At 42.3% G+C, this 16,768-nt stretch overlaps 1 protein-coding gene across 2 annotated transcripts in view; it reads right to left on the bottom strand.

Annotated features, from left to right (window-relative positions):
• The window catches only part of prkdc (protein kinase, DNA-activated, catalytic subunit), a 364,122-nt gene that overhangs the window by 311,860 nt on the left and 35,494 nt on the right, over window positions 1–16,768 (bottom strand). For both annotated transcript variants that reach the window (XM_070892539.1, XM_070892550.1), the window contains exons 9-13: window positions 16,501–16,531; window positions 15,495–15,652; window positions 10,712–10,858; window positions 5,712–5,876; window positions 4,871–5,039 (exon numbers count right to left, since the gene is read on the bottom strand). In XM_070892539.1, coding sequence (XP_070748640.1) covers window positions 4,871–5,039; window positions 5,712–5,876; window positions 10,712–10,858; window positions 15,495–15,652; window positions 16,501–16,531 — 670 coding nt within the window. The remainder of the gene's footprint in view (window positions 1–4,870; window positions 5,040–5,711; window positions 5,877–10,711; window positions 10,859–15,494; window positions 15,653–16,500; window positions 16,532–16,768) is intronic.

The following is a 16,768-nucleotide window of genomic DNA, read 5'->3' as shown; positions in this document are numbered from 1 at the left end:
TGGTCACTCATTCCTGGAGCATCCTTTACTAGGAGATCATTTATTAATCCTGTCTCATTACACAGCACCAGATCTAAGATAGCCTGCTTAGTTGGTTCCGCAATGTACTGTTCAAGGAAACTATCCCAGATACACTCTATGAACTCTTCCTCAAGGTTATCCTGGCTAATTTGCTTTGTCCAATCAATATGAAGGTTAAAATTGCCCATGATTATTGTCGTTCCTTTTTTACAAGCCTCCGTTATTTCTTGATTTATACTCTGTCCAAAAGTGTAGCTACTGTTAGGGAGCCTATAGACGATGCCCACCAGTGACTTTTTCCCCTTATTATTTCTTATCTCCACCCAAACTGATCTTCTGAGCCAATATCATTTCTCACTAACGCACTGATCTCATAATTTATTAACAGAGCTACCCCACCTCCTTTTCCTTTCTGTCTGTCCTTCCGAATTGTCAAATACCCCTGAACATTTAGTCCCCAGCCCTGGTCGCCTTGCAACCACGTCTCTGTAATGACTATCAGATCATGCCCATTTGTATCTATTTATGCCGTCAACTCATCTATTTTGTTACGAATGCTACGTGCATTCAGATAAAGAGCTTTTAAATTTGTTTTTTTTTTTTAAACATTTTTTCCGGCTTTGACCCCACTTTCTGATTCACCTTCATGTTTATATATTCTGTCCCTTCCTGTCACACTCTGGTTTTCATTTCTCCCAGTGCTACCCTGCTCTATTGCTTTCTCATTATTCTTTGACTTTTTACATTTTCGCTCACCTGAACTCTCCCCCCGCCACTAGTTTAAAGCCCTCTCTACAGCCCTAGTTATTCGATTCGCTGGACCCTAGTCCCAGCACGTTTAAGTGGAGTCCGTCACAACCGAACAGCTCCCTCTTACCCCAGTACTAGTGCCAGTGTCCCACAAACCAAAACCCATTTCTCTCATACCAGTCTTTGAGCCACGTGTTTAACTCTCTGATCATATTTACCCTCAGCAGGTGGAATCCCTCCCCACACACAGAGCAGGTGAACGGCCTCGCTTGTGCATCAGCAGGCTGGATGACCGAGTGAATCCCTTCCCACACTCAGAGCAGGTGAACGGTCTCTCCCCAGTGTGAACTCGCTGGTGTGCAACAGCCACCCCACGTTAAAAGAATCCATGCACAGGCATCTTGCACACTTTAGTATGTTGCTCGGGACCTAGATTGTCAGGTACCTTATTGAAACACCTGTGAACTCATCTATTTTTGGTGTGGAAGCAGGTCATCCTCGATACGAGGGACTGCCTGATACTATACTATTTACCCTATGCAAATTTGCTCCTGGCTCAGGTGATATTCCTGAGATTATTACCTTTGTGATTCTGCTTTTTGTAGTCATTTGATGAAGTTTAATAAGTCACCCACACAGCAGCAATGAATTTGTTTTTCATTATATCAGCAGCTCTATTACATTAATTGTGTCTATTTAAATGCTAAATTTTATTGCTCCTAATACGAACAGCAAAATTTTCCACCTTCAATTTAGCTCTGCAGCAATGGAAACAATTTAGTAATACTAAATCAAAATATTAAACACTCTAGTACTCGTCATGAAAATAATCCTGGCTGTTCTTACAGATTTTGCACAAAATTGATTTGAACAACATTCCCACACGTAGTTGGCCTTCTGAAGGGAACAATCATTTCCAGAAACTAGAAACACCAATTTCTCAGAATCTAGCTGAAGACTGCCAATAACCACTGTTCACATTATTTAAATTGAATATCTTTTGAATGGAAATGGTTCAAAGTGTGCAGTTTTCTGTTGTACAAATAGCAAAGATTTAGCACATGCAGTTTCTTTAAAATGATAAATGCGGCATGAATGATACTGAGTGTTAACAAATCTTGGAGAATAGTCGTGGTTCTCCCCAATGTTGGCAGACGGTCGACACAACCCAGCAATGTTGAAAGGTTAAATCCGCAATTCCCCAATGCTGAAAGTGCACTCCTGGCAGGGGCATTGACAACAACAACAACTTGTATTTATAAGTGCCTTTAACACAGTCAAACATCCCAAGGCGCTTCACAGGAGTATTATGAAATAAACAATTTGACACCGAGTCACATAAGTAGAAATTAGGGCAGGTAACCAAAAACTTGGTCAAAGAGATAGGTTTTAAGGAACAGCTTGAAGGAGGTGGAGAGGTTTAGGCAGGAAATTCCAAAGCTTAGGGCTTGGGCAACAGAAGGCACGGCCACCAATGGTTGAGCGATTATAATCAGGGATGCTCAAGAGTACAGAATTAGAGGAGCGCAGGGCTGGAGGAGATTACAGAGATAGGAAGGGCCGAGGCCATGGAGGGATTTGAAAACAAGGGTGAGAATTTTGAAATCGAGGAATTGCGTAACTGGGAGCCAATGTAGGTCAGCGAGCACAGGGGTGATGGGTGAGCGGGACTTGGTGCGAGTTAGGACATAGGCAGCCGAGTTTTGGATCACCTCTAGTTTACGTAGGGTAGAATGTGAGAGGCCAGCCAGGAGTGCATGTTTGAATAGCCAAGTCTAGTGGTAACAAAGGCATGGATAAGGGCTTCAGCAGCAAATGAGCTGAGGTAAGGACGGAGACAGGCAATGTTACAGAGTTGGAAATAGGCGATCTTAGTTATGCTGCAGATATGTGGTCGAAAGCTCATATGATGCAAAGGTTGCAAACAGCCTGATTCAGCCTCAGACAGAAGTTGGGGACAGGGATGGAGTCAGTGGCAAGGGAACGGAGTTTGTGGTGGGGAACGAAAATAACAGCTTCGGTCTTCCAAATATTCAGTTGGAGAACATTTCTGCTCATCCAAAATTGGATGTCGGAGAAGCAGTCTGACAATTTGGAAACCGTGGAGGGGTTGAGAGAAGTCATCATCATAGGCAGTCCCTCGAACAAGGATGACTTGCTTCCATGAGAACTCACAGATGTTTCAATGAAGGACCCGATGTCCCAGTCCTGAACTCTAGTTGAGGGGGTGAAAGATGCCTGTGCGTGGATTTTTTTTAACGTGTGGTGACCGTTGCACATCAGCCACCACACGGGTTTGACAGAGCTAGGCCTTTATCCAATGGCAAGGATTAACCAGGACAACTGGAGACCTGCTCTGCTGCACGGGCCTAGTGCGCTCACATATCGCAGTGTGGGCAGGCCTGTGCTGCCCCTGGGCTCTTCTGGGCCCCGTACCCTCATTAGCCGGACCTCCGCCACGATGTTCCAGGGCCCGGAGCTCCAGCTCTATTTATAGCCCTGACCTGCGGTGGTGTTCTCACACAGATCCCACGATGTTCCAGAGCCCGGAGCTCCAGCTCTATTTATAGCCCCGACCTGCGGTGGTGTTCTCACACAGATTGGGGCAGCCCACAATGTTCGAGAGAAGTAGCAACGAGGCGATCAAGGACTTTGGAGAGAAAAGGGAGGTTGGTGATGGGGAGTTAGTTTGTAAGGACAGACAGGTCGAGTGTTGTTTTTTGGAGAGAGGTGATGATGGCAGATTTGAGAGAGAGGAGAACAGTACCTGAGGAGAGAGAACCGTTAACAATGTCAGCTAACAAGAGGGCCAGAAAAGGAAGTTTGGTGGTCAGCAGGTTGGTGGGAGCAGGTTCAAGGGAGAAGGAAGTTGGGTCTCATGAACAGGATGAGCTCGGAAAGGTCATGAGGGGAGATCGGAGAGAAACTTGAGAAAGGTGCAAGGTCAGGGCTAGGGCAAGGGGGGTGGGGGTGGGGGGGGGGGGGGGGGGGGAGTCCTTAGAGGAAGTTTGGCCCAGTGAGCTTGGGGAAGGAAGGGAAGCGGCAGAGGCGGCCGAATGGATGGTCTCAATCTTAGAGACAAAGAAGTCCACGAGCTCCTCACACTTATTGTCGGAGGTGAGGGTGGAGACTGGGGAGAGGGGTTTAAAAAGACGGTTAGTAGTGGAGAATAAAAGCCTAGGATTATCTTTACATTGCAGAATGATTCTGGAATAGTGAGCAATTTTGGCAGATGAGAGCAGGACCCGATAGTGCTTTATGTGGTCCAGCCAGATCTGGCGGTGAATGGCTAAACCGATTGTCAGCCATATACGTTCAAGTCTGCGTCCCCTGGACTTAAGGGAGTATAGATCAGGGCTGTACGAGGGGGAATGGTCAGGGTGAGAGAGAGTAATTGCTTTAATAGGAACTAGGGCAAAGGTGGTGATGAGGGGTGTGATTGATCAGATCAGTAGTTTCAGAAATGTCATGATGAATGGAGGGCCATAGGCTGGACAGTTGAGAGTTCATAAGTGCAGCTGTAAGAGAGTCGGGAGAGAGTTTTTTCCAAGGACGGACACAGAAGGAAATAGGGTTGGGCAGTGGAAGGGGTACGTGGGTGGAGAGTGATACGAGGAAGTGGTCAGAGATGGCCTTATCTGCGATTGATACGAGAGGAGTAGCGAGACCACGAGAGATGGCAAGGTCGGGGGGGGGGGGCGGTTAACCATGAATATGGGTTGGGGAGTTTACATTCAGGGAGAGATTAAGGAAGGACAGGAGGCTAGTGAACTCAGAGGAGAGAGAGCATGATGAATTGAGATGGAGGTTGAAATCACCGAAGATAAGAAGCAGTTCGGGGCAGAGGGAGAAAACTAGTGAAGAAATGACAGTAATAACATTTTCATGATATTTGGGTGAGCGGTAGAGAACGAGAATTTTAAATGAAAGGGGTGGAATAAGGCGAGATGCTCAAAGGAGGAGAAAGTGCCAGTGGAGTAGGGGGACAGACCAAGGTGTGATTTGCTGATGAGAACCACACTGCCACCACAAGTGGTGGAAAGTCTATAGCCAGGCCGGAAGGCTTCAATATATTTGTACATTGAGGTTTAGTACTGACCTACAGTGCTAATAAAGCTCCAGAGAATAGGGCCCTTTCCTGCAAGGGCAATGAACAGTTTAACGATGGAACAACAACAAACTGGTTGCATCCTCGCACTGTACTGTGGAAAGCTGTCAATCTGAACCACCAGCAGACGTTCGAGCACAGAAGTATAAACTCCAGGAATCTGAAGAGGAAAGAAAATTCCAGTGGTGCATATAAATTATTAGTGTGTAAACTTTTCAATAAATGATTCCTTTAGAATATTCAAATTGCTGAAGAACTGCAATATTTTGTTCAATGTTATTTCCACTAGAGTAACTGCAGTTTAATTTCCATTCCATCATTTTAAAATCACATTACAAAAAGTATCATTTTATCTGGGGTTTAAAGAGCATATTCACCAATAAATTCAGCACTTCAGTGACTAAAATTTTAATTCTACCTAACGTGGGCAGTGCACAGAGGCCCCAATATTCCATGGCACAGACTAGTAGGGCATCGGCTACGTCTGAAATTCCCCTTGTGGCAAGCCATCCTCTGTGAATGAACCAAGCAGAACTTGGGTTCTGCAATCACAGAGGTATGAAAATGAAAGACCAGCTCACCTGCTAGTGACTGTATCCAGAGTGGTAATGGATTTTTAAAAAAAATTAATTTTACTTAAACTCACCAATAATATGCAACTTTTGCCATGAAAATATAATTGAAAAGCAATCTATTATAAAAGTCTATGGATACAAATGAAACTTGAAACCAGTACATTCTCAAAACACATAAATCCTAGTTTAAAAAAAAGTTGACAAAACGTGGGATGGTTATGAAATTTCCCAAAACAATTAACACAGGGTGTACTTACTTTGTCTATATGAAAGATGACACTCGCAATAGAGTCTAGGAAGCTGGGAAGCTGATAAACATTGTCATCTTCTGTGTCTGCCTCTGTGAGATACATCTGCTTGCAACGCTGAATCAACTCTGTATACATGAAGTCAACGTACTGAGAGTCCACAGCCTTACAGGGCTAAAATCATAGAATAGGGAAATAAAATCAAACAATTGAGTCTGCTTTGGGTCTGTATTATTGTCAGTGAGTTAATTGCAAAAGTAAAAAAGTACATAAATATCATACGTTCAAAATGTATTGTAGATTATACCGGGCTCAAAATTCCACATTGCCTTTTTTTGACGCTATTTAAGATTAACGGCTGATTTTTTTAAGCTGAAGTAGCGCCCTCCAAAAAATCTGAAGTTTCGACATTTTTGTTTGAATTTGGCGCAGTGCAGAAAGACCTTAGCTTCTGTGGGTGGAGCTTAACTTCTGCGCCTAAAAACTAAGGCCCCGTTCTGCACAAGCCCAAGCATTTAGGTTTGTAGGCTAATGTGCAATTGTGTAGCTTCACTCTGTAGCTCAACCGTGTTGATTTTTACTGTGCCGACCTGCTGAGATTTCCAGCATTTTCTGTTTTTAATCCAGATTGCAGCATACAGTATTTTGCTTTTGTATCCATGCTGTACCTGCCCTGGGAGTGTTTTGATGCTGAAACTCCCCGCCCCAGTCCACGGCTCACAAATGGCCCTCCCTGGCCGAAGGCACACAGGGTCAGATGACCTTCCCCACTGCCGCCCCTATCACTGGCCAAGTGGCCCCCCCCCCCCCCGTCCCCCATTGCTGCCCCAATCCCTGGCCGAAAGGCCCCCTCGCTGCAGCCACCCCTATCCCTGGCCGAAAGGCCCCCCGCTGCAGCCCCTATCCCTGGCCAAAAGGCCCCCTGCTGCAGCCCCTCTCCCTGGCTTGGCTTCCACCTTCCCCCCAGGCTTCTTTGGAAGCCGAGCGCCGAGCTCCTGTGTCCGGCCGAGAGAGTGATCCTGCCGGCTGGCACTCCGACCCCGTGTGCCTCGAGCCCGGTGGTGGAAGTTCAACTCACAATTTACTGCAATAAATAAAGTTTCTCTTTTCCCTCCGCACAAACAAACATTTTTAATTAGTTTGGATATAATATAAGTCTTGTTCCCACCCTCCAAAACTTATAACTCAACTCCGATAAACAAGATGGTGTCTGTAACGCTGATTTCTATCTGACTCCCATTTGGTACGGTAAGGTTTTTCAAAGTGGTCCCCAGTGCCGTTTTTGAAAAAATCCTTACTTGCGAAACTCGCAAAACGGCGTTACGGGTGAGTTTGACCCCGAGTGATGTCATAAAAATGTTAACTAAAAAAAATCAGCCGTTACCTGTTAAGGACGGCGTTATACCCTTGGCGAAACTTGCAAAATTAAGTTCGTTCCAAAAAACACTGATACCTCCAAGAATTTGGTGCTAAATGGTGGTGAATTTTGGATCCACTGAGCCCCATCCTGTTCAATCTTTCCTGGTAGGTATAATCTTTCAGTTTTGGTATCATTCTAGTAAATTGTTTTTGCACCTTCTCTACTGCCTCTATATCCTTTTCAAAATATGGAGACTAGAACTGTTGACTGTACTCCAAGTGTGACCTAACCAAGGTTCTAGACAAGTTGTTGCAACAAGCAAAGGTTCAGACAGACTCCATTGCATCTTTTAAAGGAAAATTGGTTAAATATTGAAGCAGAGGAAGATACAGGGCTAGAGGGAGAGGATGGGATAGTGGGATTCGTTTTGGATTGTGTGAGCTGGCCCAGATTGAATGCACAGAGTGGTCTCCTTATGTACCATAAACCTAACCAGAAATAATGTTGAATATGAATAACGTAAGATCAATTCTCTAGAAAAGAGAGAGCTGAGGGGTGACTTGATAGAGGTCTTTAAGATTACGAAAGGGTTTGATAGGGTATACGTAGAGAAGATGTTTTCACTTTCGGCAAGACTAAAACTAGGGGCTATAAATACAAGATCGTCACTAAAAATCCAATAGGGAATTCAGGAGAAACCTCCTTACCTAGAGAGTGGAACTCGCTTCCACAAGTAGTCGAGGCGACTAGCATAGAGGGGAAGCTAGATAAACACATGAGGAAGAAAAGAATGGAAGGATATGTTGATGGAGTTAGATGAAGGAGGATGACAGGAGGCTCCTGTGGAGCATAAACATGGGAATGGACCGAATGGCCTGTTTCTGTGCTGTAAATATTATGTAAATATTACGTAATCTTCTGCAGACATTTCTCCTAACCGCTGCCTTAATTTTTTCACAAGGATTTTAAATTGATGCCCCCTTGTCGCTGTCTCCCAATCAGAGAAAATAGTGTTTCCCTATTTACCTTATTAAAATCCTTTATAATTAAAAAAAAAAACACTTTTAAATGTTCTCTCAGCATTCTCTGCTCAAGGAGAAATTGTCCCAGTATCTCAAGTCTCTCCTCATAACTAGCTTCACAAGTCCTGGTGAAGCAATGCTGTGTGCTCTCTCTGGCTTCAATGTCCTTCTATAATGGGGTGCAAAATCCACAAAGAATACTCTTAACTATTGCCTAACCAATGTTTTGTATAAATTTATCATTACTTCTTGACACTTGTATTCTATGCCTGTATTTATTAAACCTAAAATACTCTTAGCTTTTTTTATGGCTTTATCCACCTGCACTCGCACTTTCAGGCAATAGTGTATTTGAACTCCTAGGTCTCTGTTCATTCACACCCTTAAGTGTTTTTATATTCAGTGAAGAGTTAAAGGATGTAAATGTACAATTGGATTGTGTAAGATGGTGTAGGGGGGAATGGTTCAGATTCCTGGGATATTGGGACCAGTCAGACCTCATCTGAATAATTTGTTATGTGGGAGTGGGGAAGTTCAGGGGGTGGGAGGGCTTGGAGGGCATTTAAACTAATATAGCAAAGGGAGATAATTAAAAAAAAGCAAGAAGAAGCTGAAAGGGAAGCAAAAGAGACAAGTATAGGAAAGAATAAAGAGAAAACAGGAAATTAAAAAACAGATCAAAAGGAGAGATTAAGAGAGTAAAATTGCCAAAGAGACAGAAGCAGATTTGAGATATAGTTACATAAATGCACAGCACAAACATTCATGATTAGGAGATGTTTTTTTCGATTGGAATGGAAGGACATAAATAGTGGTGCTCCTCAGCAGTCAGTGTTGGGACCAATCATCTCTAAAAATTATCTGGACTCCTGTGTTTACAGATGACAAATATAGGGAGCATAGTTAACTGTGAAGCGGACACAATTTCTGAGGAACACAGACAGGACAGTACATTGGACAGATAGATATTGAATGAAATTTAATGCAATTATGTGATGTGATACAATCTTACAGTACAGAAGGAGACCATCTAGCCTATCATGCCTGTGCACATTCTTTGAAAGAACTACCCAATTAGTCCCACTCTCCCTGCTCTTTCCTCATAACCTGCAAATCTTCCCTTTTCAAGTATATATCCAATTTGAAAGTTACTACTAAATCTGCTTCCACCAGCCTTTCAGGCGGTGCATTCCAGGACATAACCCGCTGCATTAAAAAAATTCTCATCTCCCCCGCCTCCACCCCCCGCAAACGCTAAGCTTCTGTAGAGAAGTGGAGAGTGCAGAGGGAAGTCGCTGATGTTGATACATTTTGAGAGGAAGAATAAGAAGACATATGCTCTAAATAGCAAAACTAACTGGTAGAAGGATCACTACACCACAGAGAAATAGGACATGATAAACAAATCTTTAATATAGGGAGGATAAATTGATAAAACTGATTAAAAAAACATATCGGGTCCTCGGTTTTGTAAATAAGTGCATAGAGCACTAAAGCAGAGGTAATGCTGAATTTATTCAAATCATTGGTTAGGCTGCAGCAGGAATAGTGTTCAGTTTTGGGCTTGAGGAAGGAAATCAAGGCCAGAGAAGGTACAGAAGAGATCCACTAAGATGATGCCAGAGATGAGCATCTCACTAGGTACAAGGAGCGACAAGAGAAATTGTGCCTCTTTTCATTAGAACAAAGAAAGTTAAGAGATGTGATAGAGATATTCAAAATTATGAGGAGTTTTGATAATGTAAATAAGGAAAAACGTTATGATATAACTTGTGTTATAAGCTTCGTAGTGCAACTGTATTCTTCTATACGCCAGTGCTGAGGAATCAGCTGAACAACTATATACTGCAAGAGGAAACCAGGAGAAAAGGATTGCAATGTGGTGCTAATTATATTTAAGTTATTGGGAATGGGCTGGAATTGGAATTACAGACGTCACTAATTATAACAAAAAAAACATGTATTTTAAACATTATTACCAAAGATATGATTTTTTTTCTTACGGGAATTGAGTTTGAGCAGACTCAACCCAATTCATGATTGGTATGTGCCCAGAGGAGGGAAAAAAACTACCTGCAATTTGGCACAATATGTTGTCTAGACTCTTAATGAATATATTTTTGTTTTTATAAAAATAAAACTTATTTTTTATTTGGTACGATTGGTTAGTGCTGCGAAGTGTATCCGATTTCTTTAGCCACTGTTAATATGAAGCACTATCAGTCATTGTGTACCACACTATAAATGGAGTAGTTTCTCTTCCCCAATAGTGTCCCAATCTTAGTAAATCACAATCTGTCATATTATTCACATCGACCACGCCTTTGGCATCTGAGTAAGTCTGCAGTTTAACACAAGTACATTTTATTTGTGGGATCACACTACATCAACTGATGTTGTCCAAATCATTTTCAGTTCAACTAATGCAACCATCAGAGAGGCAACTTTTATTCCATCACTACTCACTAAATATAAGAATTGCATCCAGACTTCTCGGGCTTACATTTTGTGTGTGTTACTAGAAAACATAGTAATGTTTATGCAAACACTTCTCTCGCTTCTATATAGTGTCATGTTATACATACAAAGTAATTGCTTATCTAACAAGTTAAAAAAATGAAACATACAGCTGCAAAAAGTCCATATCCTCGAATGGCGATGGACAGCTCTTTAGTGCTCGATTCCGTTGTCCGGATAATATCATAAAACTGTTGCATAAAGTACTGCAATTTATCTTTGTGCAAATGAGCATTTTCTGCCACTTGTAATGCAATCTGTGTATGGGAAAGATAAGAGAGTGTGGTTTAACAGTTTCACCTGTTTTCAAATACACTGCAGAAGTCTAGGAGTTGCTATCCCAATGTTGCAAGTTGATGTATCTTATAAATACGACTACTGGTGGCCATAATGTCCCAATTACATTCATGCAACCTAACAACATGTTCCATCCCTGTAAAACTGGATTTAGGACTCATCTGAAGCTGCTCCAATGTCAGGAACTTTAAGAATTTTTTTCTAAACCACAACTGGCTCGAATCGAAAGGAAAATCAAGCAGTGTGTATAATGGGCGGCTGATCTGATATCGCCCAGTTCAGATCCCACCAAATTGAAAGTTCTGCCCATTATCTGAAAATAGGACAACATCATATAGAGCTCAAAAACTCTGGCACTGGTTGAATAAATTTGTTTTTTTATTAAAAAAGATATACTTAAAGCCAGTACCACAACAACCAGAACATTGTGCTGTATCATCATAATTAACCAATGAAAGAGTTAACATAAAAATAGTAGAAGACTAATTTTTCATGTAATTGGCAAATTAATTTCAATACAGATCAGTGTGAGGTGGTTCATTTTGGTAGGAAGAATAAGGAGGTCACATACTCCTTGAAAAATAAGTGTCTAAATGGGGTATAGTAGGAGAGGGATCTAGGAGTACAGATATACAATTCACTAAAATAGCAAATTGGTCACTAAGGCCATAAAAAAGCAAACAACACACGGGTTCATTTCAAGAGGGATAGAATTGAAAAACAGAGAAGATATGCTAAATATGTATAGATAGACCACACTTGGAGTACTATCAACAGTTCTGGTCTCCATATTCTAAAAAAGATATAGAGGCACTGGAGAAGGTGCAAGAATGATTAACTAGAATGATAGGTATAACCTATCAGGAAAGATTGAACGGTTGAACGACCCTCAGTCTCTAGAAAAAAGACTGAGGGTTGACCTGATAGAGGTCTTTAAGTTTATGAAAGGGTTTGATAGGGTAAACATAGAAAATATGTTTTCACTTGCAAGGGAGACCAGAAGTAGGGGCCATAAATATAAGATAGTCACTAATAAATCCAATAGGGAATTTAAAAACATAGAAACATAGAAATTTACAGCACAGAAGGAGGCCATCTCGGCCAATCGTGTCCACGCCGGCCGACAAAAGAGCTGCACGGCCCTTGGTCAGCAGCCCTAAGGTTAAATATAAACCTATGAACAATGATGGAAAGGCAAAGAGCACCCATCCCAATCAGTCCGCCTCACACAACTGCGACACCCCTTATACTGAAACATTCTACACTCCACCCCAACCGGAGCCATGTGATCTCCTGGGAGAGGCAACAACCAGATAAAAACCCAGGCCAATTTAGGGAGAAAAAATCTGGGAAAATTCCTCTCCGACCCATCCAGGCAATCGAAACTAGTCCAGGAGATCACCCTGGCCGTATTCTATTCCCTGCAGTACTTAACATTATATCTGCGCCGTCCAACAAAAGGTCATCCAGTCGAATACCAATTACCAGCTCTAGGTTCGTAACCAAGTGCCCATCCAACCATCTCTTAAAAGTGCTGAGGGTTTCTGCATCCACCACTCTTCCAGGCATCGAGTTACAGATCCCCACAATCCTCTACGTAAAGCACCCCCCTATCAAATCCCCTCTAAACCTTCCACCAACCACCTTAAAACTATGCCTCCTCATAAATGACCCCCTCCACCAATGGAAATAGACCCTTACTATCCACTATGTCCAGGCCCCTCAATATTTTGTACACCTCAATGAGGTCTCTTCGCAACCTCCTCTGTTCCAATGAGAACAAACCCAGCCGATCCAATCTGTACTCATAACTAAGATTCTCCATTCCAGGCAGCATCCTAGTAAATCTCCTCTGCACCCTCTCTAGTGCAATCACGTCCTTCCTATAATACGGCGACCAGAATTGCACGCAGTACTCCAGCTGTGGCCTAATTAAAGTATTATACAATTTAAGCTTAATCTCCCTGCTCTTATATTCTATGCCTCAGCTAATAAAGGCAAGCATTCCATATGCCTTCTTAAACACCTGGCCTGCTACTTTCAGGGATCTGTGGACAAGCACTCCAAGGTCCCTTTATTCATCTACACTATTAAGTGACCTACCGCTTAATGTCTATACCCTTTCCTTATTAGCCCTCCCAAAGTGCATCACCTCACACTTCTCTGAATTAAATTCCATTTGCCACTGCTCTGCCCATCTGACCAGTAGATTGATATTCTCCTGCAGCCCATGACCTTCCTCTTCATTATCAACTACACAGCCAATTTTAGTGTCGTCTGCAAACTTCTCAATCATACTCCCTATATTCAAATCTAAATCGTTGATATCTACCACAAAAAGCAAGGGACATAGAAACATAGAAAATAGGTGCAGGAGTAGGCCATTCGGCCCTTCAATGAGTTCATGGCTGAACATTCAACTTCAGTACCCCATTCCTGCTTTCTCGCCATACCCCTTGATCCCCCTAGTAGTAAGGACCTCATCGAACTCCTTTTTGAATATATTTAGTGAATTGGCCTCAACAACTTTCTGTAGTCGAGAATTCCACAGGTTCACCACTCTCTGGGTGAAGAAGTTCCTCCGCATCTCGGTCCTAAATGGCTTACCCCTTATCCTTAGACTGTGACCTCTGGTTCTGGACTTCCCCAACATTGGGAACATTCTTCCTGCATCTAACCTGTCTAACCCCGTCAGAATTTTAAATGTTTCTATGAGGTCCCCTCTCATTCTTCTGAACTCCAGTGAATACAAGCCCAGTTGATCCAGTCTTTCTTGATAGGTCAGTCCCACCATCCTGGGAATCAGTCTGGTGAACCTTCGCTGCGCTCCCTCAATAGCAAGAATGTCCTTCCTCAGGTTAGGAGACCAAAACTGTACACAATACTCCAGGTGTGGCCTCACCAATGCCCTGTACAACTGTAGCAACACCTCCCTGCCCCTGTACTCAAATCCCCTTGCTATGAAGGCCAACATGCCATTTGCTTTCTTAACTGCCTGCTGCACCTGCATGCCAACCTTCAATGACTGATGTACCACGACACCCAGGTCTCGTTGCACCTCCCCTTTTCCTAATCTGTCACCATTCAGATAATAGTCTGTCTCTCTGTTTTTACCACCAAAGTGGATAACCTCACATTTATCCACATTATACTTCATCTGCCATGCATTTGCCCACTCACCTAACCAGTATCGAGCCCTGCAGAACACCATCGGAAACATCCTTCCAGTCACAAAAACATCCATCAATCATCACCCTTTGCTTCCCACCTCCAAGCCAGTTTTGGATCCAACTTGCCACTTTGCCCTGGATCCCATGGGCTTTAACCTTCATGACCAGTCTACCATGTGGAACCTTATCAAAAGCTTTGCTAAAGTCCATATACACTACATCGTACGCACTACCCTCATCGACCCTCTTGGTTACCTCCTCAAAAAATTCAATCAGTTTAGTCAAACACGATCTTCCCTTAACAAATCCTGCTGACTGTCCCTAATTAATCCTTGCCTTTCCAAATGTAGATTTAACCTGTCTTTCAGGATTTTTTCCAGTAATTTTCCCACCACTGAGGTTAGGCTGACAGGCCTGTAATTACTCAGCCTATCGCTTTTTCCCTTCTTAAACAAGGGTACTACATTAGCAGTCCTACAATCCTCCGGCACCATGTCCAGATCCAAAGAGGACTGGAAAATGATGGTCAAGGCCTCTGCTATTTCCTCTTTTACTTCGCTCAACAGCCTGGGATACATTTCATCCGGGCCTGGGAACTTATCTACTTTCAAAGCTGTTAAACCCCTTAATACTTCCTCTCTTACTATATTTATTTCATCCAGAATATCATACTCCTCCTCGATAGCAGTATCTGCATTGCTCTTTTCCTTTGTGAAAACAGATGTAAAGTATTCGTTAAGAACCTTACCAACATCCTCCGCCTCCACACAAAGATTACCTTCATGGTCTCTAATAGGCCCTACCCTTTCTTTAGTTACCCTCTTACTCTTAATATAGAACTAAAGTAGAACATCTTAGGGTTTTCCTTAATTTTACTAGCCAAGAATTTCTTGTGTTCTCTGTTAGCATTCCTAATATCCTTTTTAAATTTGCCTCAACTTTCTATATTCCTCTAAAAACTTCTTTACCCAGAGAGTGGTTAGAATGTGGAACTCGCTGTCACAATGAGTAATTCAAGCAACTCGCATAGATGCATTTAAGGGAAGCTAGATAAACACATGAGGGAGAAAGGGATTGAAGCATATGTTAATGGAGTTAAATAAAGAAGGGCATAAACACTGGCTTGGACCGGTTGGGCGGAATGACCTGTTTCAGTGCTATAAATACTGTGTAATAATTGTGAAGGATGCTCCATATCATATTTTTTATTATATTCAAAAGAAACAATGCCTCTCCACTTCTTGTAATGTATTATAATAATGTTTGCTGAAGAAACCAAGCTATGTGGCCAGCTGGTGAGTACCCTGGCGTGACTCCACAGCTTCCAGAGAGAAAATTAGATGGAAAATGTTTCTATCAATTTATGGCAAAGTTGTATTATTTTCAAACACTGAAATACTGCAGTGGTTAAAGGAGAATTAATTACCTCTTTAAGGAAACTTTCAAGTGCAGCATTGCCAGCTTTTTTCATATCAGCATTTGTATGGCCACACCATTTCGACATTGTTTCAAACAGTGTTTGGTAGCTGTCCATGAGGCAGGTGCTGAATTGGCTAGAGTGCAATGTGAACAAACGCAGCCCAGCTGTACAAAAGATACAAAAAGATGAACTCTTGAGCATCCCCGCAGGGATTTTTATTAGATTTCCTCTTCACAACCAGTTACAACTGTAGCGACTGCTTAATCCACAAATTTGCCAGCACATCTCAAAACAACCTTAAGTTGAATAGAGGGAAAAATCGGTGCTCAGATGCAAAAATATCCCCTGTGGCATGTTCTTAAACCATACAGGCCATAAAGGTCCCAGATTCAATCCCTGGTATGTGCTAAGTTGGCAAATATCAGCCAGGGTGGTAACTGGCATGCTACAATCAGCTTCACGTAACTGGCATGCTACAATCAGCTTCACATCCAGCACCAGAATCGGCATTGTATTCACTCCTGATCACTATTGAGTGATTCCTGCTTGAAGTGAGTATGCATGAATATCCAGTGAGGACAGGATCAACTGTGATGGGCTCTATACTTCAATAGCTGGCCAATACTCAATGGTCAACCTCACACATTAAAAATGGTCATCTGGGCAAGTTACCAAAAGGGCTGCCAACCTCTTCGAATTTGTTGCCCAGCATGCTTCAATACCTTCAATGAAAATCCAGAAGGGGAAGCAACAAGTATCTTTGCAGATTTAAACATTGTACATAATTACTAGATGATAATAATTTTTTCCTGTATTTACTGTCATTAAAATCTCCTTCACTTCCACAGCTTGTGTCCTAATTACACAACACGAGGTTTCAGGTTCTTTGTGTCCACTTCCATAAATGGATGAATAGTGAACCCTTTTAACTCTACAATTAAAAGAGTTTGAATTTCAAATGGTTATTGTATCAATTTGTAAAGGTGATGTAAATTAATCAAATATATCTTACCCAAAGGAACAGCATATCTCTTTAGGATAATCTGTTAAAAGAAACACAAAAATACATAAGAACATAAGAAATAGGAGCAGGAGTAGGCCATTTGGCCCCTCGAGCCTGCTCCGCCATTCAATAAGATCATGGCTGATCTGATCTTGGGCTCAGCTCAACTTCCCTGGCCACTCCCCATAATCCTTCACTTCCTTATCGTTCAAATATCTGTCGATCTCCAACTTAAATATATTCAATGACCCAACCTCCACAGCTCTCTGGGGCAGAG

The sequence above is a fragment of the Pristiophorus japonicus genome, chromosome 1 (assembly GCF_044704955.1).
Source record: "Pristiophorus japonicus isolate sPriJap1 chromosome 1, sPriJap1.hap1, whole genome shotgun sequence".
Taxonomy (NCBI): Eukaryota; Metazoa; Chordata; class Chondrichthyes; family Pristiophoridae; genus Pristiophorus; species Pristiophorus japonicus.
The sequence above is the reverse complement of the archived record's forward strand: the minus strand, read 5'-3'. Positions and strand labels throughout refer to the sequence as shown.